General features: G+C 45.6%; 1 protein-coding gene across 4 annotated transcripts in view; it reads right to left on the bottom strand.

Moving 5' to 3' along the window:
- CHKA (choline kinase alpha) overlaps positions 1-25,230 on the bottom strand; it is a gene marked incomplete at its 5' end in the record, with an annotated part of 61,011 nt that extends 35,781 nt beyond the window's left edge. For all 4 annotated transcript variants that reach the window (XM_079709035.1, XM_079709036.1, XM_079709038.1 and 1 more), the window contains 2 exons: positions 68-179; positions 24,899-25,230. In XM_079709035.1, the coding sequence (XP_079565161.1) occupies positions 68-179; positions 24,899-25,230 (444 nt within the window). The remainder of the gene's footprint in view (positions 1-67; positions 180-24,898) is intronic.
- Positions 25,231-25,466: the final 236 nt, after the last annotated feature.

Below are 25,466 nucleotides of genomic sequence, written 5' to 3'. Positions count from 1 at the left end.
GTAATTAGGAAAGAGGATTAGAACTGTGACCAGGCCCCTCCCATCCCCAAGCAGCCGAGGAACTCACCATCTTTAGAATCGCGCCATACAGCCGCAGGAGAACCTTCCGAGGCTCGTCACCAATGGTGGCCAGAGTGTCAGGTAAGGAGCACTGGAACAGCATGTTACTGAGGCCACCTCTGTCAGAAACAAGAGGACCGTAAGTAACTGTATTTTGAAAGCAAGCTAAATTGCTTGTGGATGAGAAGTCAGGATCTATCTCACAAGAACTGTCCTCATCTAAGTCTTCATTTAATCTCTCAGGATACTAGCAACATAAATGATTAACTCCGCAGTTCTCAGATCAATTCCACGAGTCACAGTAAAAACAGGCAAATTCCGGATCTGTTCTTCTAGGACAGTGATGGGGGGAGTTTTTATAATTGCATGTGGCATCTGCCTCAGAGAGTGACAAGGAGCGAGGAGACCCTCCTCTTCAGCCCTGGGAATGGGGGGAAATCCCAGATGCCTCCCTTCCAGCCCACATTCATGTATGACCCAAAATTCCCATCATATACCCATCACTGCCAGGTTAAACTCTCGGGGCAATACTTAAACCATCTCCTACAGGACTTTCCACTTGAAGTGGAAAGATCCAGCCCTTCTCAACCAGGTTTGCCTAACAGCCTTTTCAAAAAATTTGCAACATTAACAATTACTGGAGCTCTCAGAGCTCTCAATACCCTAAACCTTCTACTGTGACTACCAAAGACAAGCAACAAGTCACAGGGGACGTTTAAACAGGAAAGCATAGCCTCGGGGACAAATCACCTGCCTGGGTTGGAAATGATTAGGTGCAGAGGGTGGTTAGTTAATGCAGGGATTGGAGTTAAATGAACACAAAATACTGTACAATTAGGAATTCGAGACCAGAGGCACCTCATCTGTAGTAGACTTCAGAGTCCCCAAATCCTATTCATAGCCAGTCAGTAAACTGCAGGGAACTATTACATAAGCAAAGCACCAAGCTGGAAGCTCGGGTAACACAACACTGAAACAGGCTCTGGTCCCTGCCCTTGAGAAACTTCTGCTCTAATGAAGAAGGCAGACATAAAACTGTAAGACAGAATTCAAAATCATGGGACAATGTCTGAACCAGATGCTTCAGCAAACCCTGAGTCTATACCTGCCTGTCAGAGGCATCAATATCATACAGCAGTATAGGCGCAACTTGTGGAGAAAAAGTTATCAGCAAGGTGGACCACAGCTTCCTAGAACGACATCCCCCAGTCACAGACGCCAGCAGCCTCTTTCCCTGTCCTATCCACTGACAGTCTTAGCGAAGCTACGTTCCCCAAAGTGAGGCTAAATACAAACCTAAATTGCCTCATCACACGCCCAGTCAGACAGGGATCCTGAGCACGCAGTGACAAGCACCATCAAAAAATGGTCCAAAAGACAGAGTTCACTTTGTGTGAGGAAGAAAGATAACAGGGAGAACCTTTTATCTGGAGGTTGTTAACGTTGCTGCGTTAACGGTGCCACAAAAATGCTCAAAGTTCCACCCCTGTGGCGGACACTCCCCACCCTCCTGGGTTAGAGAACCTGGGCTGTGCTCAGGCAGCAACGTGCCTTGCGTCAGGACTCTTTTTACCAGCTGCCTCTATAGCTGGCCGGGCCTGTGCGACCAAGTGCTGGCAAATAAAATGTCAAGGAAGTGTGTCTGTGGCTTTTGGGGAATCAACGTCAGACATGCTCACGCACTTGCCCCCTCTTCCCCATCCATCCTGCTGTGTGGACCGCGGAGACAGTCGTGGGTCAGTGCTAAGCTACTGCCTCTGGGCTCCAAATTCCCACTCCAGTTCTGCTGTGATGCTGGGCTGGGACTCTGCCGATGACAAACCTCCTTTATCAGCTGCTCCCATTCATCAGGTTCTGGCAGCAGACGTGTCTGCCTGCCGTTCCTGCCCGCGTGCTGTGGCAGCAACCCGCCCGTTCCCATCCTCACTGCTTTGGGCGACCCCAGCACCAGCCTCAGGGTCCCCAGCAATAGCCAAGCAGTGCCCTCTCCTTGGAGGTGGGGATCCCAACTCTGTGGGCCCCTCCTCTCAGCTTCCAGGTTCTGATCACCCCAACCTCTTCCCTTGTCCCCCAGCCCCAGGAGCCTGCTTCCTGCACACTTAGTATTCCTTATTTTAATCACTTCTGTTCCCTTTTTGCTTTTTTGGTTCTCCACCGCCTGTTCACCCAATTCCCTATATTAAATGCTCTATGGCTGCTGAAATCCTAGTGGTGTTTCCATTTTCTTGCTAGGATCCTAACTAGCACATGTGGCCAGAGCTTTAACAGCTTTAGATCACGAGATTAACGGCCACATCCTAGAAATAGCAGAGCGGTTAGTTGAAAGGAGTCTGCATCCCCATCAAGCTGTGAAGCCACCACACCTGCTCAGCCTGGCTACTCCTGGACCTCTTTAATGCACAACGGAAATAAATTTCTATGTTGTTTAACCACTGTGACTCTGGGGTTCTCTGTTATAAGCAGCTAAACCTAGTAGTAACTGATACAGCGTCACCACATCCACTTACTCCTGTTCTTCCAGTCTGGAAACTCCACTCTTCTCTGCCATCTAAAAACTACCTACTGGGCTTCCCTGGTGGCACAGTGGTTAAGAATCTGCCTGCCAATGCAGGGGGACACGGGTTTGAGCCCTGGTCCAGGAAGACCCCACATGCCGTGGAGCAACTAAGGCTGTGCGCCACAACTACTAAGCCTGCGCTCTAGAGCCCACGAGCCACAACTACTGAAGCCCGCATGCCACAACTGCTGAAGCCCGTGTGCCTAGAGTCCATGCTCCGCAACGAGAAGCCACCACAATGAGAAGCCCGCCCACCACAACGAAGAGTAGCCCCCACTCGTCGCAACTAGAGAAAGCCCGCGTGCAGCAACAAAGACCCGACACAGCCAAAAATAAATGAATAAAATAAATAAGTTTATAAAACAATAAAAACTACCTACTGTTTAAAACCAAGTTCCAAGTCCAATCTCCTCAAGAATCTTTTGCTGTCTTCCCTGCTAGCTCCAGAAGACAGGGGTCACATCTAACTTCAATTCTCAAGGCCCAGTGGCCCCAGATGGTGGATGCTCAATAGAGATTTTCTGAAAATGACAATGACCCACAGCACTCTCCCAGAACCTCCCTTCTCCAAACTCCTGCCTGTTATATTTGGTAACTGACCACCTTACATTGTTCTCTAACAGGCTGGCGGTCAGCCTTGGCTCTCTAATTTAGACTGTAAGCTCCCCAAGGGACAGTCCCCTCTTCCCGGGAGAGGGTATCATGTAAAAGAAAAGCCACAGGCTTCAGAGCCAGGGAGCCGATTCAAACCCTAGCTCTGCACTTACTGGCTGTGTAATCTTGGGCACGCTGCTAAACCTCTGAGACCCTCAAAAATGCACTCCTCTGTAAAGGAGCAGCACTTAAATCCAGTCACTGTAAGACCTCAGGGTCATGGAGCCCTGGGGCCGCAACGTCCTGAGCATGCAACAAGGGTGGGGTCATTCCATCCTCCCGACAACCTACAGGGCAGTGACAGTACTGCCTCCATCACACAGAGGAGGAAACAAAGCAAGAAAGTGGCAGAGCCACAACGGAAGACGGCATCTGGCTCCAGAATCCTTGCTTTTAACCCTCATGCTGAGAGATGGGACACAAGCAGGAGGGCACCACGTGCCATGCCAGACACACAGTGGTGCTGCAGGCACCGCCATCCATCACAGGAGCCCGACGTCAGGACAGGTCTGTACTAACTTGCATAAGACAAATGTCTCTGTTCCTGTGGCTGCTGTCACTTACGACCACAAACTTCGTGGCTTTAAATACACAGGGCTTCCCTGGTGGCGCAGTGGTTAAGAGTCCGCCCGCCAATGTGGGGGACGCAGGTTCGAGCCCTGGTCCGGGAAGATCCCACATGCCACAGAGCAACTAGGCCCATGCGCCACAACTATGGAGCCTGAGCTCTAGAGCCCACTAGCCACAACTACTGAAGCCCGCGCGCCTAGAGCCCATGCTCTGCAACAAGAGAAGCCATGGCAATGAGAAGCCCGCGCACCACAAGGAAGAGTAGCCCCCGCTCGCCCCAACTAGAGAAAGCCTGCGCGCAGCAACGAAGACCCAGCGCAGCCAAAAATAAATAACTAAATAAATTTAAACAAACAAACATAAATTTAAACAAACAAACAAACACATTTATTATCTTACAGTTCTGGAGGTCAGATGCCTCTAGACAGGTCTCACAGCGCTAAAATCAAGCTGTCAGCAGGGCTAGACTTCAAAAGGACATACCTCATTCCAGGAAACACACACAAAATAACTAAAACAGATTCGGAGTGACCTAATGAATTCAAAGAGGCGTTACCAGGAGTGATGAGGAATTACGGTTTAACGGGCACAGAAGTTCAGTTTAGCAAGATGAAAACATTCTTGCGATGAACAGTGGTGATGGTTGAACAACAACGTTACCGACTTAATGCCACTAAACTATACACTTAAATATGGTTAAAATGGTAAATTTTATGCCATGCATATTTTACCACAATTTTTAAAAAAGGAATGAAGTCCTGACACATGCTACAACATGGATGAACCTTAAAAACATGCTCAGTGAAAGAAGCCAGAACAAAAGACCAGATATTAAATGATTCCATTCGTATGAAATGTCCAGAACGAGGAAATCTGCAGAGTGGGTGCCTAGGGCTAGGGCGGGAGGGGGCTAAAGGGGACAGGGTTTCCTTGTGAGGTATGAAATTGTTCTAAAACTGATTGTGGTGATGGCTGCACATACCTGGGGATATATTAAAAACCCTATGCTAGGACTTCCCTGGCAGTCCACTGGTTAAGACTCTGAGCTTCCAATGCAGGGGATGCGGGTTCAATCCCTGGTGGGGGATCTAAGATCCCACATGCTGCACGGCCAAAAACAAAACAAAAAAAAACCCATATACTAAAAACCACTGAATCCTACAATTTAAGCAGGTGAAGTATGTGATACGTGAACTATATCTCAATGGTTTAGAAAGGAAAAAAAAATCTCATTTTTCTTCACCAGTGAAACTTGAATGTGCTTCTACAGAAACAACGTTTCACAGATGTAAATAGAAGTCATCTTAAAGAATATTTTTCAACAGCTTATTTAAAGGAAAGCAATCATGGCATGTGGGAACCTCTGCAAGAATAAGGACCTCCTTTCCCGGGAGGCAAGCTAGCTGTCCACCCTGGCTCAGGAGGACACGGGAGGCAGGCAGGCGCAGAGGCAGACAGGCAGGCTTCTCCCTTCCCCTCCACTCAGGCCCGCGCCCCCAGTGCACGGCTTGTCGCAAGGGCCTGCCATATCCAGGCACAGCCAGCACGGGCTTCCGGCTACCAAGCAACAGGACAGGCGTGACATCAGTTAAAAGGCCTGGTTTTCCTTCCTGTCACATCCTCTCGAAAGCTCAGTCCACGTTAAGAGCAAACAGATGAGCTACTGTTCTAAGCTGTGTAACTCGATTCAGTTTATCCCCCAAGTCCCAAAGAAGGAAAGCAGGCCGGCTTGGCCACAAACAAGCCCATAACCTGGAAATCCTTCATCTCTTGTATTATCTGGAGCTGCTCACCCAATAGGCCCTAGTGGGAAGAAGTAAAACATGGATGATTTTCAAGTGACAATCAAAATAAATGAAACAGGGCTTCCCTGGTGGCGCAGTGGTTGAGAGTCCGCCTGCCGATGCAGGGGACACGGGTTCGTGCCCCGGTCCAGGAGGATCCCACAGGCTGCGGAGCGGCTGGGCCCGTGAGCCATGGCCGCTGAGCCTGCGCGTCCAGAGCCCATGCTCCACAACGGGAGAGGCCACAACAGTAAGAGGCCCGCGTACCGCAAAATTAATGAAACAATGTCATTGTCACAGATGACCCAAACTGTCAGAAAACACCTAGAAAAAAGTCAGACACTAATGAGCTAAATAATACAACTAGGAAGAAGATACGATGGGAAGGTCTGCCACAGAAACGACAGCAGAAATACAACAGCCAATTTACCATGGGATTTGTCAAGAATATCCTTCCAAGTAAAACCCCAGGAATGCTCAAGGATTCCAAAGAAGTCTGAAACTTCAACCTTTTTATCATGTGGCAGAAGATCTTTATAATAAACATACATGTCATAATTAAATTTAGGAGGTGCAGAGATACTCACATAAGCAAAATATCAAATAAGATGAGAATAACATATTTATTTCATATTCAACATATGTAAGCAAGCCATGGCAGGTAGGACACTGAAAAGAGAAGTCACTGCTGGCGGGAATTCTAACCAGTGCCCTAGGGATCCAGCTGAGAGTGCGTCCCTAATCCTCACCCCACAGGTCCCTCAAACAGTACCAATGGAATAACGAGCAGAATACAGAGCTGCTTTTACGGGATGCTGATCAGATGCGAAAATCATAATTTCAATTTCTCTTGATACACAGCTTATCAAGAATTAACTTACAGTTGAGAATAATTTGACTCATCAAATGACAACACACATAGAACATAAAGGATATTTGAGAAGAAACCGTGCAAAAACAAAACAAAGAACCAACTCCAAACTGAAGAACCAAAAGGCTAACTGGTTTATATGCTAAAGAAAATGGATTTTTGAAAACAGAGCCACAAAGCAGTTGCTTGGTAGTGCAGTGCTGCTTCTGGCACATTCAAGACCACCTACACACCACAAGTGACGAAGAACCTGGGTGACCTGGCATATTTTTTCAAATTCAATTAAGTTTATCAGTTGTTGAAGCAACTAAAGTAGGCTGCTTTAACGTGTATTAAATTGTTTGACTTTCAGATTTTAAAAGCCAGGTTCCAATAAGTTGAGTGTACATGAATCTGAAAGACGCCCCCAAAATAAAAAAGACAACTACTTCCCCAAATTCTATTATTCAAATATAACCACTTTGAACACTGTAGTATTTTTTTTTTCTTGTCATTTTCCTAAGCTCCTTTTCCCAATTTCTTTTTTTATTAAAATTGGGATCATGGGGCTTCCCTGGTGGTGCAGTGGTTGAGAGTGCACCTGCCAATGCAGGGGACACGGGTTCGTGCCCCGGTCTGGGAGGATCCCACATGCTGCGGAGCGGCTAGGCCCGTGAGCCATGGCCGCTGAGCCTGCGCATCCGGAGCCTGTGCTCCGCAACGGGAGAGGCCACAACAGTGAGAGGCCCGCGTACCAAAAAAAAAAGAAAAAAAATTGGGATCATGGCGAATATACTGCCCTACAAAGTTCCTTTTCCACTTATATTATGAGCATTTTCCCTCAATTCAGCATTAAAAACATCATTTTTAATTGTGCACGGAATTTCGCCTTAAAGATACAGCATGGGGCTTCCCTGGTGGCGCAGTGGTTGAGAGTCCGCCTGCCAATGCAGGGGACACGGGTTCGTGCCCCGGTCCTGGAAGATCCCACAAGCCGCGGAGCAGCTGGGCCCATGAGCCATGGCCGCTGAGCCTGCACGTCCAGAGCCTGTGCTCCGTGACGGGAGAGGCCACAACAGTAAGAGGCCCACGTACAGCAAAAAAAAAAAAAAAAAAAAAAGATACAGCATGGTTTAACCAATTGCCTAATGCTAAAGATAGAGTTTTCCCATTATTTTTTACTTCTACACACAACTCTACAAAATGTATACCTATATGTCAATCTTTATGCACAATCTGAGGAGATCCTTTAAAGCTGGGTTTTCTGGACCAAAGGGCACTACCATTTTAAAATTTCTTGATGCCTACTGCCAAAGTGTCCTAAAACAGAGCCACACCGGTTCACTCTTCACCTGTCAGTGGTGTCAGAACTCCTGTCTCATATCTCGTTTGACCTGTTTTTTAATCAATTAAAACTTGATATTTTAAAAAATATAATTGGGGCTTCCCTGGTGGCGCAGTGGTTGAGAGTCCGCCTGCCAATGCAGGGGACACGGGTTCGTGCCCCGGTCCGGGAAGATACCACATGCCGCGGAGCGGCTGGGCCCGTGAGCCATGGCCGCTGAGCCTGTGCGTCCAGAGCCTGTGCTCCGCAACGGGAGAGGCCACAACAGTGAGAGGCCCGTGTACCGCAAAAAAAAAAAAAAAAAAAAAATATATATATATATATATATAATTGTTTAAAACATTAAATTGCTAGTGAAGATAATGAAATTTTTTAATGCTTCAAGATATACATAAAGTTAACAAATGGCATGAAATATTTTAAAGTTAAAAAATTATTGCAAAGAGAATATTTGTAAGTACATCAATAAGGGAAAAATAGTTAATGAAAATAAACTATGAAACATACTGAAAGTTAGCAACTTTATTTAAATGGATTTCTTGATGATACACCTTAGTGATTCTATGCTAAGTAACTTCCCCCCAAACTGATAAATGTCAATTCATTACCTGCCTCAAATGAAGTGATACAATTAACTGCACTAATCATTAAGAGGAGAAAAGAAAACTGGAAGATGTAAAACAGCAGATAATCTAAAATTTTAGTTGATCCAGAAATGGGTCAAAGAAACTGTGTCACAGTTGGCATCATATTGATTGTAATTAATTTTATTTATTTATTTATTTATTTTTATGTTTTTAAAAGAGATTTCCCTTTTTATTTTTAATTAATTAATTAATTAATTTATGGCTGCGCTGGGTCTTCGTTGCTGTGCGCGGGCTTCTCACTGCAGTGGCCTCTCCTGTTGCGGAGCACGGGCTCTAGGCACGCGGGCTTCAGTAGCTGTGGCTCGAAGGCTCGAGAGCCCAGGCTCAGTAGTTGTGGCGCATGGGCTTAGTTGCTCCGCGGCATGTGGGATTCCTCCCGGACCAGGGCTCGAACCTGTGTCCCCTGCATTGGCAGGTGGATTCCCAACCACTGCGCCACCAGGGAAGCCTGACTGCAATTAATTTTAAAAGAACCCTGACAAATTCCACAAAATCATTTCAAAACAAAAACCACTCCACGAAACTAAGATCTGGCATTTGATGCTACTTCCTCTCAAAGCTCTTCGCAGCAGGAAATATCATCACGCCTTCCTGGTGTGAAAGGTCTTCTTAAAATAGAAGCCTAGATGACAACTGGTTACCTATGGTCAAACAGGAACCAAAGGCTCCATGACTCACAGGATTATTAACCTCCCATACGTGAACCACCCTACTACAAGTACACCTGTCACAAAAAATGCTCTAATGTTTCAGCACTTAGACCAAATACACAGGTTATAAAAGACTTCAAAATTCTGTTCTAAAGATCAGAATCTTATTTCAGAATGAAACAGAATTTTAACACCAATGCAAAATGGTGGTTACCTCTGGGCAAAAGAAGGGAACCCGGAGCCAAATGTTCAGATTTGATAAAGCTATTTTATTATTTTCAAAATTTTATTCTTTACTACTTTATAAATGTTTGTAATTTTTAATAAAGAGAGGTTGTTTCACATAAAACTTTATGGCATCTAATACACAATCACCAGCATATACTATAATGAACTCTTCTCAAAAATCAGTTGGTAATTTAGTATATGTATAAAACCAAGATCACTGGAAGCAAGGGGGAAAAAAGGCGCTGGTAAAAAGATCACGATGGGTCAAAGCAACAATAATCTTGTCCAATATCCTCTCAAACTCAATAGGGATATTTGTTGGGGTCTGTGGAGATCCTCTGACAGAGGGCTCAAAAGATCAGTGACATCTTCAAAAAGTTAAATGTTGAGTTACCAAATGACCCAGCAATTTCACTCCTAGACATATACCCAAGAGAAATGAAAACATATGTCCTCACAAACACTGAACACAAATGTTTATAATAGCCAAAAAGAGAAAGAATCCAAATGTCCATCAATTAATGAATGAATAAACTGTGGTAGATCAAGCGATGAAATATTATTCAGCCATAAAAAGGAATGAAGTACCAATACACGCTACAACACGGACAAACCTAGAAAACATAATGCTCAGTGAAAGAAACTGGTCACAAAAGGCCATGCATGTTGTATGATTCCATCTATATGAAATATCCAGAAGAGACAAATCCATAAAAATTAAGTAGATCAGTGGTTGCCAGGAGCTAGGGAGAGGGGAGAACGGGAAGAGAATGCTAATGGTACAGGGTTTCATTTGGAGGTGATGAAAGTGCTCTGAAAAAACAGCAGTGATCGCTGTGTAACTCTGTAAAAATACTAAAAAACACTGAACTGTACCATTTAAAAGGGTGAATTTTATATGACGTGAATTACATCTCAATAATGCTGTTTTTTCCCTTTCTAAACCAGTGATAACTTGCCTTAAGTAGTTTATTAAATCGACCATTCATTGATTTATTTGAACCTATGAATGACCGTCCTCTTAATATGAAGCTCCGTGTGTATGATCCATGGCAATCACCATTTGATTAAAATCTGCTCCCAAGTAGTGAACACTTCCAATGAAACTGCTAGACCCTAGGAGAAATCAAGCCCTTAAAAAGGTGCCTCTGATTTTAGGGTCTGGAAAAAGAAGCAGCATTACTAAGGACTTTGGAATGAGAGAAGTTACCGAGTTTCAGGAAACCTCTGTGGTTACACTGGGTTTCCAGCTTCCCACACCTACCTGTAACTCTATTTGGAGGTGGCACCTGTCCCCCACCAGCACGACCAAAGGTGCTTCCCTCTGGTCCTGGCCATACACTTCTTTTTCTCCTCCCCACGTACCTTTCTGCGGCCTACTCCCGCAGACCCCCAGTTTGAGGCCTGTCAGGGAGGGCCCACACACACACACACACAGCCCACCGCCTTCTCCTCCACTCTCCCATTACCTGGTTTCCACAGCCCAGGCACCTTCCACCATCCAGGCATCCAGGCCACTGTCAAAACCATCAAGAGAAAAGATTCCAGAATAAAGCCTGGGGAGGGAAGGTTTGCCAACGCTGGCCTCCCGTGCCCTTTGCCCTCCCCCTGCCGATTGGCTCACTTCAGTGCTGTTCATAATCTCTGGATTTTTCAAAGTTTTAAAATTATGCTTCAGTAGTTGTGAACATCTCTGAACCGGGTGGCTTCCACAGTACTCTTTAGTGCAGCATCCTGAATTCCACCCTGTGCTGGCAGGCCAAACGCAACGCAGGAAAACTAAGAGAGGAAGACTCGGAAGAGATGAAATTTCCAGTAGCCTATGTGCAGGGGAAAGCAGTAAAAGGCCACAACCGTAACGTCAGGCATTAATTACCTGCCATCATGTGTACACCCTACAGAATCCTACTCACCCTTATTCACAGTCCAAAACAGACAAAGGGTGACTCACAAACCAGGTCTGTTTGAACTTCTCATCAGTAAAACAGGGTGCCTGAAAAGGTCAGACACCTGGGTGGACCCCTGCCTTCTCCACATGACTCGTCTATATGAATGTCACTTGGCCCTGGACTGTGACAGGATGCATGCCTGCAGAGGTTTCTAACCCATGCGAGCACTGACTGGAACTCAGGGGAGATATGCCACTTGACTTTATTACTCACCTAAAATACAGGACTCATCAACACGCTCAAGGTCATTTGAAGTCCTTGCCAGGTCCTTGCCAGACATCATACTCTCAGGATACTTTTGCACATAACTCGCAAGCAATAGGTACTATTGTAGAGAATTGCTTATCACAAAAAATCTGGGCAAAAATAAAGACAGGTGTATGTTATCTCTGCCTAAACTGAAATGCATACCTGAGTGACTAGCTGAAATAACCATCATACTGTGTTAGAACTAGACAGAAGTCACCACTTATTAACACTTTAACTCCTGGCAAGCTACTCAGCCTCTCTGAGCCCCTGGGGTTAAGAATTCCTCTCCCTTGGGGCTTCCCTGGTGGCACAGTGGTTGAGAATCTGCCTGCCAATGCAGGGGACATGGGTTCAAGCCCTGGTCTGGGAAGATCCCACATGCCGCGGAACAACTAGGCCCGTGAGCCACAACTACTGAGCTTGCACATCTGGAGCGACAGTGAAAGGCCCACGCACTGCAATGAAGAGTGGCCCCCACTCGCCCCAACTAGAGAAAGCCCTCGTGCAGAAACAAAGACCCAACACAGCCAAAAATAAACAAATAAATAAAAATAAAGTAACTTTTATCTTAAAAAAAAGAATTCCTCTCCCTGAGGCTCACTGCCCGGATTAAATGAGATAAGCACAACAGGTAGTACCTGGCAAGAGCAAGCACTTAATGAATGGAATCTTTTATTACCATGATTAACTTAACAAAGCAGAAGTTCTAGCATTCAAACTGTCCTGAAAAGATCAAAACGCTATTTCAATTAAAATATAACACTATATGGCTATTCAAAAGAATAAGGTAGCTCAATAAATACCAATACAAAACAACCTCCAAGACACAGTGCTGCTTTTAGTGCAAAAAAAGTGATCTACTGTTAAGTATTAAAGAGGGAGGGGAAGCTACACATTCTCAGCCCCTCGCACAGGACCTAGCACATTGCAGCTCTCAGAGTTTGCTGAAGAGATGAATACACCCACATATACTAATGTATGCATGGCATCTCTCTGGAAGTGCTTGCTTCTAGGGAGAGGCACCGGGGTCAGAGGTGGGAGAAAGACACCCTTTCGTAATGTTTGAATCTTAAAGCCAATACACTGATTATCTACTCAAAGATTTCTTTTCTTTAACAAAGTGAGCAAAAATAACCCTTGTTTTTTTCCAACTGTCCTCTGTAATCCCTTCACAAATAAAAGGAATGAATGCTCAAGGAGGGAGCTATCCCACTCAACTGATTTCCTGGTTAACCATCAGGTCCCTATGAAGTACCATCCTAACCACAAGATAATTAGAGGCTAACACATAAAACACTCCTGTGGAAAATCTAAAAACTCTTTGTACCTCCCTCCGTTCCCGCCTTAAATATAGGGTGGCAAATGTGATGTACCTGTTCATGTTTCAAGCCTCTCACTGGCCTGGGGCCCATATTCTGAACATGAAATATCACTACAGAGTGCTAGGGAGGTTAAGACACACACAGAGGAACTCAGATGTGAACGGCTTCCAAGGCAGGCCAGGGAATGTTCTTAATGCTTAAAGTAATATTGCTTTTTCTTATTTTCACACTTTCTCTTAAAAAAAAATTAAGGAAAATGTTTAGTAACTTGGGCTCCAGTTAATTGAATCTTTCCTGCTAATTTCTTTCCTCTAGTCACATAACAGATAATACCCTGTGTATGTTTCAGCATTTTTAGGCCCGGGCCTCATTTTCAGCCCTGAACTGCCTGACTGAGCCCTTTAAAAAGCCAAAATGTTTTTCACTGATATCCATCTATAATAGTAATGATCAATTTGTTTCTTGGTGACTTTTCCAACCTGCAACTTTAGAGGCAGTTCCAGGTTTAGGCAAGTTGATTCTCTCCTCCCCCAACTCATCTTTTTCTACGTTAGCCCCACTGTTCCAGAACCTGAAGCGTAATCCTTTCCAACAGAAGTCAACTGTGTTAGACAGTGAAGCATCTCGGGGAAATTTACATGTTGCCTAAACACAGGACAAACCCCAAAACCCCGGTAAGGCACAAAATCATCAAGATCCTCTTAACTTGCTAACAGGTCACTACAATTCAAACAGGTTACTCTCACATTTGGGATAAAGTACAATTAATTTCCAGACTTAATGGCAGTGGAGATTTTCAAGGAGGGAGAAGAAAATGAACATTTCCCCGCCACGAGGCAAATGAGAAAACACTCCTGACTTAAAGGTCTATCAGCTCACCATTTATGGCACAGCTGTACTTTACCCAGGAGGCCAGAGGTGGCAAGGAGGCTCCCCACTCAAACACAGAGAGTACTCAATCGTAACGCGGGGAAGCAAAGGAAGGTGGCTGGGCCACAGCAACTGTAAAAACTATCCTTCCAGCTCCCCACCTTCTAAGGCTCAGTCCTCAGGGTGGGACCACGGCATGGCCCTTCCCTCATCACTCCCTCTCCAGCCACGAAGCCACAGGGCAAGATGGCATCTTGGTTCCTGGCCGCTTCACAAATCCTCCCAGACTGTTCACCCACCTTGCGAAAAACACTGAATGCTACTGGCAGGTGTTGGCTATAAAAGCTATCATTCAAGTTTGCTTGCTCTGAAAAGTTCTCATAGATTGAAAATATACTCCATGTGTAGAAAGGAGGTCAAATCCGAGTCAATGATAAGGCCGAACAGTCCAGTAGATGTGGTCCATTCGTGCTGTGTTGTGTGTCACTTTAACACGGCAGCAGGAAGCTGGTCTACACGGGGCAGGTCCTCGGCACTTGGGAATGTCACACCCTGTGCTTCAAGTACTCAGTGTGTGACAGGAAGTAGTTGGTAATTTTAACTACAAGTGATAAAGTGAATCCAGGGGAGAGGGCCTCTGCACTACTGTGTGGACTCTCTTTGCCCCACAGAAACAAGTTTTTAAGTTTTGGAGTAAAATCACTTCACTAGATAGTGGTCTACTGTATAACATAGTTTTTATTTTAGCAACATGTATTTAATACAAGTAGCTTTACAAATGGCTTGTATCCTTTATTTGTAGACTTACGAGGTCTTAACAAGGTTATTTCTGTTTTATTCTACAGCATTCTACATGGGGAAAATGCATGCTGTAGTGATACAACAAGTTGGTGAAGAGCCCAAGGTCTTGAAATATGCCATTCCTCACATCAAACATCTAGATTACTTTTTTCCCAGTATTTAAGTTGAGGTGAAACACACATAACATACAATTTGCCATCTTAAACACTGGTAAGTGTACAGTTCAGTGGCATTAAGTACATTCACATTCTTGTGCAACCATCACCATCTTCTACCTCCAGAACTGTTCATCCCATAAAGCTGACACTCTGTGCCCTTTAAACACTAACTCCCCGTTCCCCATCCTCCAGCCCCGGGCACCCACCAGGATACTGTGTCCCTATGAATTTGACTTCTCTAGGGACCTCACAGCAGTGACATCATACAATATTTGTCTTTTTGTGACTGGCTTACTTCACTTAGCAGAACGTCCTCCACGTTCAGCCATGTTGTAACGTGTCAGAATCTCCTTTTTATCAAAGCTGAATAATAGCTGATTGCAGGTATATGCCACACACTGCTCGTCCATTCATTCATCAAAAACATCTATGTATTTTTAACCATTTGGAAAAGGAGTCCATCTAGGTGAGTCAGCTCAGACAACGAGAAACCTGAGACACTGCCTGCTCCAGAGAAGCCTCTAACACAAAGGTTTTCACCTGCTAAACTGAGATGGGAAATTTCTCGTCTGCACCTAACCAACTGTACTTTGCTGAAAACCAAAAAGGCCACTGAAACCTCTGCAAACTGTCCACAAGTAACATGGCGAAAAGCCCAGCACACACAGGACTCAGTCTCCCTAAGGTTCAGGGCCTGCACGGAAAATAGAAGACAGCATAATATCAAAAGAGCTACTGAATTTACAGCACAAACAAGAAAAAAGGAGATCTTTGCAAAATTTCTTCTAACCATCTAAAATTCAACTTGAAACGACCACAGGTCAGGGGGAAAAAAGCACTTCAGTAAAATGACAGCATAATACACAGTAATCAGGAACAGGTGTCTTAACTCCCAGCTCTCTCAACACCAAGTCTGCAGGCACAGTTATGAGAACAGGCTTTGTCCCAGGTGGGCTGCTGGCTCTGCAGACAGCTGCATGGTCTTGGGCAAATTACTCTGTAAGATGGTGTAAGAGTATCTAGTAGGGGTCTGTGAAGATTACAGGAGATAATGTCAGTTGCTTATTATCAATCTTTAAGAGTGTGTGGGACAGAGCTTCCCTGGTGGCGCAGTGGTTAAGAATCCACCTGCCAATGCAGGGGGCACAGGTTCGAGCCCTGGTCCGGGAAGACCCCACATGCCACGGAGCAACTAAGCCCGTGAGCCACAACTACTGAGCCTGTGCTCTAGAGCCTGTGAGCCACAACTACTGAAGCCCACATGCCACAACTACTGAAGCCCACATGCTGCAACTGCTGAAGCCCACGCGCCTAGAGCCCGTGCTCTGCAACAAGAGAAGTCCCTGCAATGAGAAGCCCGCGAACCGCAACAAAGAGTAGCCCCCACTTGCCACAACTAGAGAAAGCCCGCGTGCAGCAACGAAGACCCAACACAGCCAAAAATAAATAAATAAATTTATTTAAAAAAAAAAAAGAGTGTGCGGGACAGAGAAAAGCTCGGTCTTCAGTCCTCTGCTCCAGGCTGCTCAACCTCAGCACTGTCCACATTCAGGGCACGGAGAGGAAAGCGCTGTCCTGCGCACTGTAGGATGTCGAGCAGTATCCCTGCCCTCTACCCACTAGATGCCAATAATACCACCACCACCACCACCACAACCACCACGAAATCGTGACAATCAAAAATGTGTCCGGACATTACCAAATGTCCCTCAGAAAGTATTTCTAAAATACCCATTTCAAGCCACCAACCTTAGCATCCTAGGGACACAGCACACCTCTGCCTCCTCTTCCCACCTGAAAGGTCCTTCCACCTTTCAGAGTTCAGGGATGCTCCCACTTTCTCCACAAAGTGCCCCACAGCTCTTCTAGCCCACATGGACCTCCTGGGCCTTATGTTTTTATTGTTTCATCACCAGGCCCTGGACAACTGTTATATTCAACAAAAAACGTACTAGGCACAATGAGATGAGTGAATGCTGATTTACAGGGAGGTGGCAGTCTGGCTTGGATGCAAGATGGGCTAATGCAAAGCTGAAGATGAGGGCTGTCCTAGGGCGGTACAAGATTCCCTGCCGGTGGACAGAGAATGGTGAGATCATGGAGGGAGTCTAGGCTGACTGCCAGGCTCCGCCAGAGAGGGAAACCAGGAAGGAGACCGTGGGCATAAGGGTCAGAGATGAGCAAGCCAAGAGACTAGACTGAAGAAAAAAACTCCTGGAGTTAATAAGCAATTATAGCAAGGTTATGCGATACAAGGTTAATATACAAAAATCAGTTGCTTTCCTGTATACCAGCAATGAACAAGTAGACAATGAAATTAAAGACGTGTTACCATTTACATTAGCGCCCCCCCCCAAATTAAGTACTGAGGTATAAATCTAACAAAATATGTACAAGATCTATATGAGGAAAAGTATAAAATTCTAACGAAAGATATCAAAGAACTAAATAAATGGAGAGATATTCCATGTTTGTGAACAGGAAGACTCAATATTGTCAAGATGTCAGTTCTTCCCTACTGGATTTATAGATTCAATGCAATCCCAATAAAAAATCCCAGCAAGTTATTTTGTGCATATCAACAAACTGATTCTGAAGTTACATGGAGAAGCAAAAGACCTAGAATAGCCAACTCCATACTGAAGAAGAACCAAGTCTGAGGACTGATCGTACAGATTTCAAGACTTACTATAAAGCTACAGGAATCAAGATAGCGTGATACTGGCCAGAAGAAAAAGAAAAGACAAATAAATCAATGGAACAGAATGCAGAGGCCAGAAACAGACCCACATCAATACAGTCAACTGATCTTGACAAAGAGCAAAAACAATACTGTGGAGAAAGGATAGTCTTTTCAACAAATGGTGCTGGAAGGACTGGACAGCCCCAGCCAAAAAAATGAAATCTAGACACAGACCTTACACCTTCACAAAAATTAACTCAAAATGGATCACTGACCTAAATGTAAGATGCAAAACTATAAAACTAGAACATAACATTAAAGAAAACCTAGTTGACTTTGGGTATGGTGATGATGTTTTAGATACAACTCCAGAGACATGATCCCTGAAAGAAATAACTGAAAAGCTGGACTTCATTAACATTAAACAATTCTCCTCTGCAAAAGACACTATCAAGAGAATGTAAAGCAAGCCACAAATTGGAAGGAAATATTTGCAACAGACATCTCATAAAGGACTATTATCCAAAATATTCAAAGAACTCTTGAAATTCAACAATAAGGAAACAACCTGATTAAAAACGGGTGGGGGCTTCCCTGGTGGCGCAGTGGTTGGGAGTCCGCCTGCCGATGCAGGGGACGCGGGTTTGTGCCCTGGTCCGGAAAGATCCCACATGCCGCAGAGCGGCTGGGCCCGTGAGCCGTGGCCACTGAGCCTGTGCGTCCGGAGCCTGTGCTCTGCAACGGGAGAGGCCACAACAGTGAGAGGCCCACGTACCGCAAAAAAAAAAAAAAAGAAAAAATGGGCGGAAGATCCAAGCAACCACCTGAGCAAGGAAGATACACAGATAGCAAGTAAGCATAGGAAAAGATGCTCAACATCATTTGCCTTTAGAGAATCACAAATTAAAACAAGACACCACTACACACCTACTAGAATGGCCAAAATCCAGAATACTGACAACACCAAATGCTGGTGAGGATGTGGAACAACAGGAACTCTCATTCATTGGTGGTGGCGATGCAAAATGGTGCAGCCACTTTGGAAGATGGTTTGGCAGTTTCTAACCAAACTAAACATACTCTTACCATATAATCCAGCACCTGGGCTTGTTGGTATTTACCCAAATGAACTGAAAAGATGTCCAGGGAAAAACCTGCACACAGATGTTCGTAACAGCTGTATTCGTAACTGTCAAAACTTGGAAGCAATCAAGACATCCTTCCGGGGCTTTCCTGGAGGTCCAGTGGTTAAGACTTCACCTTCCAATGCAGGGGGTACATGTTTGATCCATTGTCAGGGAGCTAAGATCCCACATGCCTTGGGGCCAAAAAACCAAAACATAAAACAGAAGCAATATTGTAACAAATTCAATAAAGACTTAAAAAAAAAAAGATATCCTTCAGCAGGCAAATGGATAAACCGTGGTATGCCCATACAACAGAATATGATGCAGCACTAAAACAAAATATGCTATCAAGCCATGAAAAGACACGGAGCAAACTTACATGCGTATTATTAAATGAAAGAAGACAATCTGAAAAGGCTATACTGTATGATTCCAACCATGTGACATTCTAGAAAAGGCAAAACTATGGAGACACTAAAAAGATCAGGGATTGAGGGGAGGGAGGGATAAATCAGCAGAGGACAGAGGACTTTTTGGGCCATGAGGCTATTCTATAGGATCCTACAATGGTGGATATAGTACACACCATTATACATTTGTCCAAACCTGTACAAGGTACACCGCCCAGAGTGAACCCTAATGTAAACTGTGGACTTTGGGTGATAATGATGTGTCAGTGTAGGTTCGTGGACTGCAACAAATGTACCACTGCAGGAGAAGAATGATGTCAACAGTGAGAGGCTGTGGGGGGAGGGGCGGTATAATGGGAACTCTCTGTACTTTCCGTCCAATTTGGCTGTGAATCTAAAACTGCTCTAAAAAACGTTAAGTTTATTAACTTTTTTTAAAAAAGTAAGGCCCCTTAAGGAACCAAATTTTCACAGTGTGTAGTAAAAACAAGGTGAAAATGAAACTTTATCTTGAAAAATGAAACAATTATTTATGTCTTTACATGTAATATAATTTAGATTATCAAAGTAACTATGTACATATAAAGGAAATCAAGTAGGGAGTTTTGGCATAATTTTTCCAAAACCCTTTAAGATAGCACCATAAAGCACAATTCACTCCTTCTTTGACTTTTACTGTATACTTTTGCAAATACAGCTGAGGACTTCACCAGTCTTTTCAAGGCCCTCTCTGTCTTTTGATATTTAAATGATCTGGTTTTGAAGGGCCCATGGTACCATCTATCCTATCATTTCTCAACTGGTAGTGGGTCTGTGGGGAGATGTGTGTAAAACTTCAATAGTCCACAAACATATCTTTCATCAAACTTCATGATATCTTGCATCTTTTGCAAGATTTACAATTTCATTTCACAACTCACTGTGACTGTTTTATCCACCAGCAATGAGAGTGATAATAACAAACGTTGATTTGATGGGCAGAAACAGAAGCTAGTGTTCAGCTGTGATGTCCAGGCATGGACAAAATTTCCAAGTGGTCAGTACATTAATGACAATTTTCATGTTACGGTAATTTTTATCTTTCCCTATACCACTCGTAGCTGGAGGGACTCAGGCAACCAGTAGCCTGATTACAAAGAGCCCTGTCATCACATTAGGAGGACAGCAAAGAAGCCAATTTAAGCTAAAATCCAGGGGCTAAAGTCAGGCACTCTTCTACTACTGGAGATACAAAGATGAACACGACATGCCCTCTAGGAATTCAATCTAACAGACTTGAACGAATAAACACACACAATGTGGTAAGTGCTGTGACATAAAGGTGTGTATGCATGAAGTGCTATGGAAGAAACCTAAACGAGGAAGAAACTAATTCTGTCTGGCTCTCTAAGTTAGGCCTTGAAGGAGGTATTTTAAAAGCAGACACCAGGGCTTCCCTGGTGGCGCAGTGGTTGGGAGTCCAACTGCCGATGCGGGGGATGCGGGTTCATGCCCCGGTCCAGAAGGATCCCACGTGCCGCGGAGCAGCTGGGCCGGTGAGCCATGGCCGCTGGGCCTGCACATCCGGAGCCTGTGCTCCGCAGCGGGACAGGCCACAATAGTGAGAGGCACGCGTACCGCAAAAAAAAAAAAAAAAAAAAAGCAGACACCAGGAGGTTTCCCTGGTGGCGCAGTGGTTAAGAATCTGCCTGCTGGTGCAGGGGACACAGGTTGGAGCCCTGGTCCAGGAAGATCCCACATGCCGCGGAGTAACTAAGCCTGTGTGCCACAACTACTGAAGCCTGCGCGCCTAGAGCCCGTGCTCTGCAGCAAGAGAAGCCACTGCAATGAGAAGCCCACACACTGCAACCAAGAGTAGCCCCTGGTCACTGCAACTAAAAGAAAGCCCATGTGCAGCAACAAGGACCCAACGCAGCCAAAAATTAAATACATAAATAAATTTATTTAAAAAAAAAAAAAAAAAAAGGCAGACACCAGGCTGCCAAGCAGAGTGTAGGAGCAAAGACAAGTCTGGAGACAAAACACAAAGCTCATTCCAGAAGTGCAAGGACAAGTGTAACTAGCTCACTGTTAGTTGCTGCTGATTAGGGAAAGGGAATGATTTTAAAACAGCAACAAAAAAAGAAGCACCCTGAAAAATTAAGGCTGGGGCCCAAGTATAAACCATGCAAACAAGTTTGGATTTTATTCTCCAGCTACAGGACGCCACAGTAAACTCTGAAACAAAGGAGTCAGGATATTTGAGAAATCCCTGGCAATGGGATATAGAATGGAGGGGGCGGTCACCCAAAGCACAGGGATATCCACAGGTGCCTCCTGTTACAGGGTCTAAGCAAGGACAGCAGGCCTGGAGCAGACCGGAGGTGTGGGCACAAAAGCAGTTCACTAGGGTTTAGTTGCCACCGAGTGCTGAGGAGGGCTTTCTGAGCCAATGCAAAGGGTGAGAAATAATCCTGAGGCACCAGCCAGCTGCTGTTAATAACTCAAAGAAAAGAAGCAGGAGAAGCATATTCCAGGGTGGGGAGGAGCAGAAGGGTCGAGTGTGGGACGGACTGGATGGACTGCGCTGAGGCAGTGAGGTCTCATCCACCCCAGATGGACCAGCACTCAGCAAAAAGCCGGGGCTGGAGAGACGGATCAGGAACACGTGACAGCCAGAACCTGTACATGGACTGGCTATGGAGGGCCACTGAATTTCAACCAAGTGTATATCTTTCCCCACTTGAACCACCTCTTTTGCCTTTTTTTTAAAGCTAGGCATCACCCACTTTCCCATATCCTAAATCACCTCTTTTCTCCTTGTTAAACTCATTCCATAACTACATTTTATTCCAGAAAACAGGACTGAGAGGCAGTGTATCACACCATACAACCTTATTTTAAAAGGTCCACCAAACCAAAAGGAAAGCTGTGTCTTCCAAGACCACTGATTCCTGGAGAAAACAAACAAAACATCCTTGATGAAATAAAAATTCATATTTTAAGGCAAGACAAGAAAAATTTAAAGATAAAATTTTTCTCTGCCCATTTGGCCTCCTCCCTCCCCTCTGGTGTGCATCGCGCATCTGCATTATGCATTTACCAGACCTCCCCGATAGCGGAAATACCTGCTCAACCATAAAGATCAATTTTTCTTCTTCTGGAGCCAACCATGTAACTCCTTTCCCAATCCTGTTAGGGGTCACAATGACCCACCACTCACTCACCTTGCACTTGAAGACATCTTTGGTGAACTTCACATACAATGCCAGTATATTATTTCCCTTAAAGACAGCAACTGGCCCAGAACAGACTGGTCAGACGACCTGGGGCGATACTGGGCCAAACCTAATGGAAGTTCTTAGCTTAAATACTTACTTATGATCTTATTAATGTCACTAGCTATATTACCAGTATTCTGCCTATTTTACAAGATTACTGTTTCTTGCATTACCAAGTGTGTGACTAAGCCTCCAATAAAATTAATGATAATTAGCCAATTTGAAATGATTGACCAAACTTATAGTTCTATAAGACCAACGATTATAATAGTATAGCTCTAGATATGGGAAGAAGCAACAAGAAGGAACCTTTGGGGTTTCCCTGGTGGCGCAGTAGTTAAGAAGCCACCCGCCAATGCAGGGGACACCGGTTCAAGCCCTGGTCCGGGAAGATCCCACATGCCGCGGAGCAAGTAAGCCCACGCGCCACAACTACTGAGCCTGCGCTCTAGAGCCCGCTCACCACAACTACTGAGTCCGTGTGCCACAACTACTGAAGCCTGCGTGCCTAGAGCCCGTGCTTCGCAATGAGAAGCCACCGCAATGAGAAGCCCGTGCACCGCAACGAAGAGTAGCCCCCGCTCACCACAACTAGAGGAAGCCTGCGCACAGCAACAAAGACCCAACACAGCCAAAAATAAATAATAAAAAAAATATATTTTTTTTTTTTAAAAAGAAGGAAACTTTTCCTGGAGCATAACAGACTACTAAGATAGGTGGTCCAGAGGCTTTTTGCTACTGTTAACAGGACCTAGTCCACTAACAGCACATTGAGTGGCCTATCAACGAAATCTTCACCTGACCTGGGAATGAGCATCCTTAACGCAGTGGGACAGATTGGTCACGAAATGCCTCCCAAACCTTGGTTGAAATTACAACCGAAAGGGAAGGGACTGTAGAATAAAGAATCCTGCCCACTACCCAGTTCAACAAGAATCAAATCATTAGCCACTGTAGTCGCTGACTTACAATACACCCTGAAAGGAATTCAGGGCAAAGATCAGGATGAAGTACTTTGTGCCCTCAGAAAAATGACAGAACTGATCCTCAGAGAGATATTATATTTTCTGTAGAAATTTTTTATTCTTGCACCTTCCCACACTTAGAAAGGCACTAAGAGCATTAACTAAGAAGTCATTCCTCACAACTGTCAGCGACCTTCTGCTGAGATGTGTGCCTGACTGCACGCACCCCCTTTGCAACAATCACATATATTTGGGCCTCCCCCTTTACCTCTTCAGAACAGTTCTCTGAAAGGCTGTCTCCGGGTTATAATCCTCAGTCTGACTTGAATAAAATTTTCCATTTCTTTCTTAGATTGACTATCGATTAGTTTTTTCATCGGCATCCTCAATGCTTTTAGAATGTCAGGTTTGAGCAAAAACACAAAGGTTTATCTAATGAGTGACACTCCCCAGAAAAGCACCTCGAAAACATCTTACAGCTGGATCCAGGGTGTCCAAAACGCTTTCATAGGCAACAGGCAAGAGCACTGGAGTAGGAGGTGGGTTCAAGAGACCTGGCAGCTCACTCTGATGTCAGCACAGAGCCACTGACCTCAGGCAAGTCACTGCGCCTCTACGTTTTCCATTTTACAGCTGGATGACCTGAAGATCACATGGCCTAGGATGATCTTCTCACTGAGAATTTTCAGGCCTAACTAAATGTGATAGTTGGGGAGACAGTTTCATTTCAGGAAGAAAAAAAAAAAAAAAGGTTTCATTAAGCAAGTCTTTGGTTTTCTTTTCTCTTTCTACCTTTATGATTCTCACTGCTCCTAGGCATATCTGTAAGGGAGGCCACAGGCACAAAAAGAAAGTGAAGCTCAGTTAATTTTGCTGCATTTGCGACTCTGGCGAAGCACTGGGCACAGAAAAGGAATCAAATGACTAAAACTGGATTTGGGGCTTATCGGTGGCAGCCAGCCAGCCAGTTTCTAGATACTGCACTCAACCTGGTCAACCAGTTACAAGAAAATTAGCAGAAAAAGAAAACACATTTTTAAAGGTCTCAATAGAAGTAAACCCACTAAATGTTAAGTGATCATCTCAGGGGAGCAGGATGGACAAAAACCGAGTTTATGTTTTGCTGTTAAGTCTGAATACATACAAACTTACTTTTTTCGTAATTTAAACTTATGATTAGTTTTTTTAAGCTTAAAAAAGGGGGAGAAATTCTTTCTACTTTACTCTTAGTTATTTTTTGAGCCACACATCCTAACTTTGGCTGGTCACACACCTACATGTCTGAGCGGTTAGTGGGGAACTAACAAACGTCACCCCCTCACCGCTAACAAATGTCTCTTTCAGTGGGAAAAACCTAATCGTGGACTTGAAGAACTAAAAGTAAGTCACCAAGTGATTTTTTTAAGCCAGCCAAAACATCCCTCCTTCATTCAAGGCCCTAAACCCAAAGGGACTTGCTAGACACAGTTTAAGCTTCTGGACAAAATGTACTTTGTGATTGAACAGTACTGTTCTTAGAAGAGACCTGTTTTCCCACGAAAGCGGCATGTTTTCAACAGCCTGCCTTCTGGAGGGTCTTCGGGGGCCCGTTTCACGGGATTTGGCCTGGATTTCACAAAGGCTCCTGAAAGGTGGCTTCGCGGGCCGCAGAGCCCCCCGGCCCCGCCCCCGACCTCAGACTCCGCCCCCGGCCAGCGTCACCCGACCGCGTCCGCGCAGCCCTCCCTCCCGCCCACCCCGGCGCGCCGCCGACACCGACCTGATGACACTGATGTGGAACTGGTCCTCGCGAAGGCCCCGCCAGGCGCCGGACAGGAACTCCTTGCACCACAGATAGGCCCTGCGCCGCGTCCTGGGCTCGGGCTGATCGTCGGCCGGCGGCGGCGGGGGCAGAGGCAGCGGCGGCGGCGGCGGCGGGGGCAGCGCGAGCTGCGGCTGCCGCCCGCCCAGCTGCTTGGGCTCGAGGTCACTGGCGGCGTCGCGCTGCTGCCCCACGCCGGGCGCCGGGGTCGCGCTGCCGCTGCCGCAGCTCAGCAACAGCCCAAGCGGCGAGGGCTCCGCCTCGCCCCCGTTGCAGAACTTGGTCTTCATGCCGGGCAGGCGGCCGAGGAGGCGCGGTCGACCGCAACGCGAGAGCTCGAGGCTCAGGATCCGGCTGGACGCCCCCCTCACGGAGAGCGGGCGCGGAGGCCGCTCGCCCGCTCGCTGACGGGCAGGCCGGGGGCGGCGGCGGTTGGGGGTGCGGCAGGCGGGCACGGGGCGGCGGCGGCGTGGAGGCGGCAAGCGGCGGGTAGCGGCGGCGCTCGGCTGGTCCTGCTGGCCGTGGC

Source organism: Hyperoodon ampullatus, assembly GCF_949752795.1.
Source record: "Hyperoodon ampullatus genome assembly, chromosome: 7".
NCBI classification, from domain to species: domain Eukaryota; kingdom Metazoa; phylum Chordata; class Mammalia; order Artiodactyla; family Ziphiidae; genus Hyperoodon; species Hyperoodon ampullatus.
The sequence above is the reverse complement of the archived record's forward strand: the minus strand, read 5'-3'. Positions and strand labels throughout refer to the sequence as shown.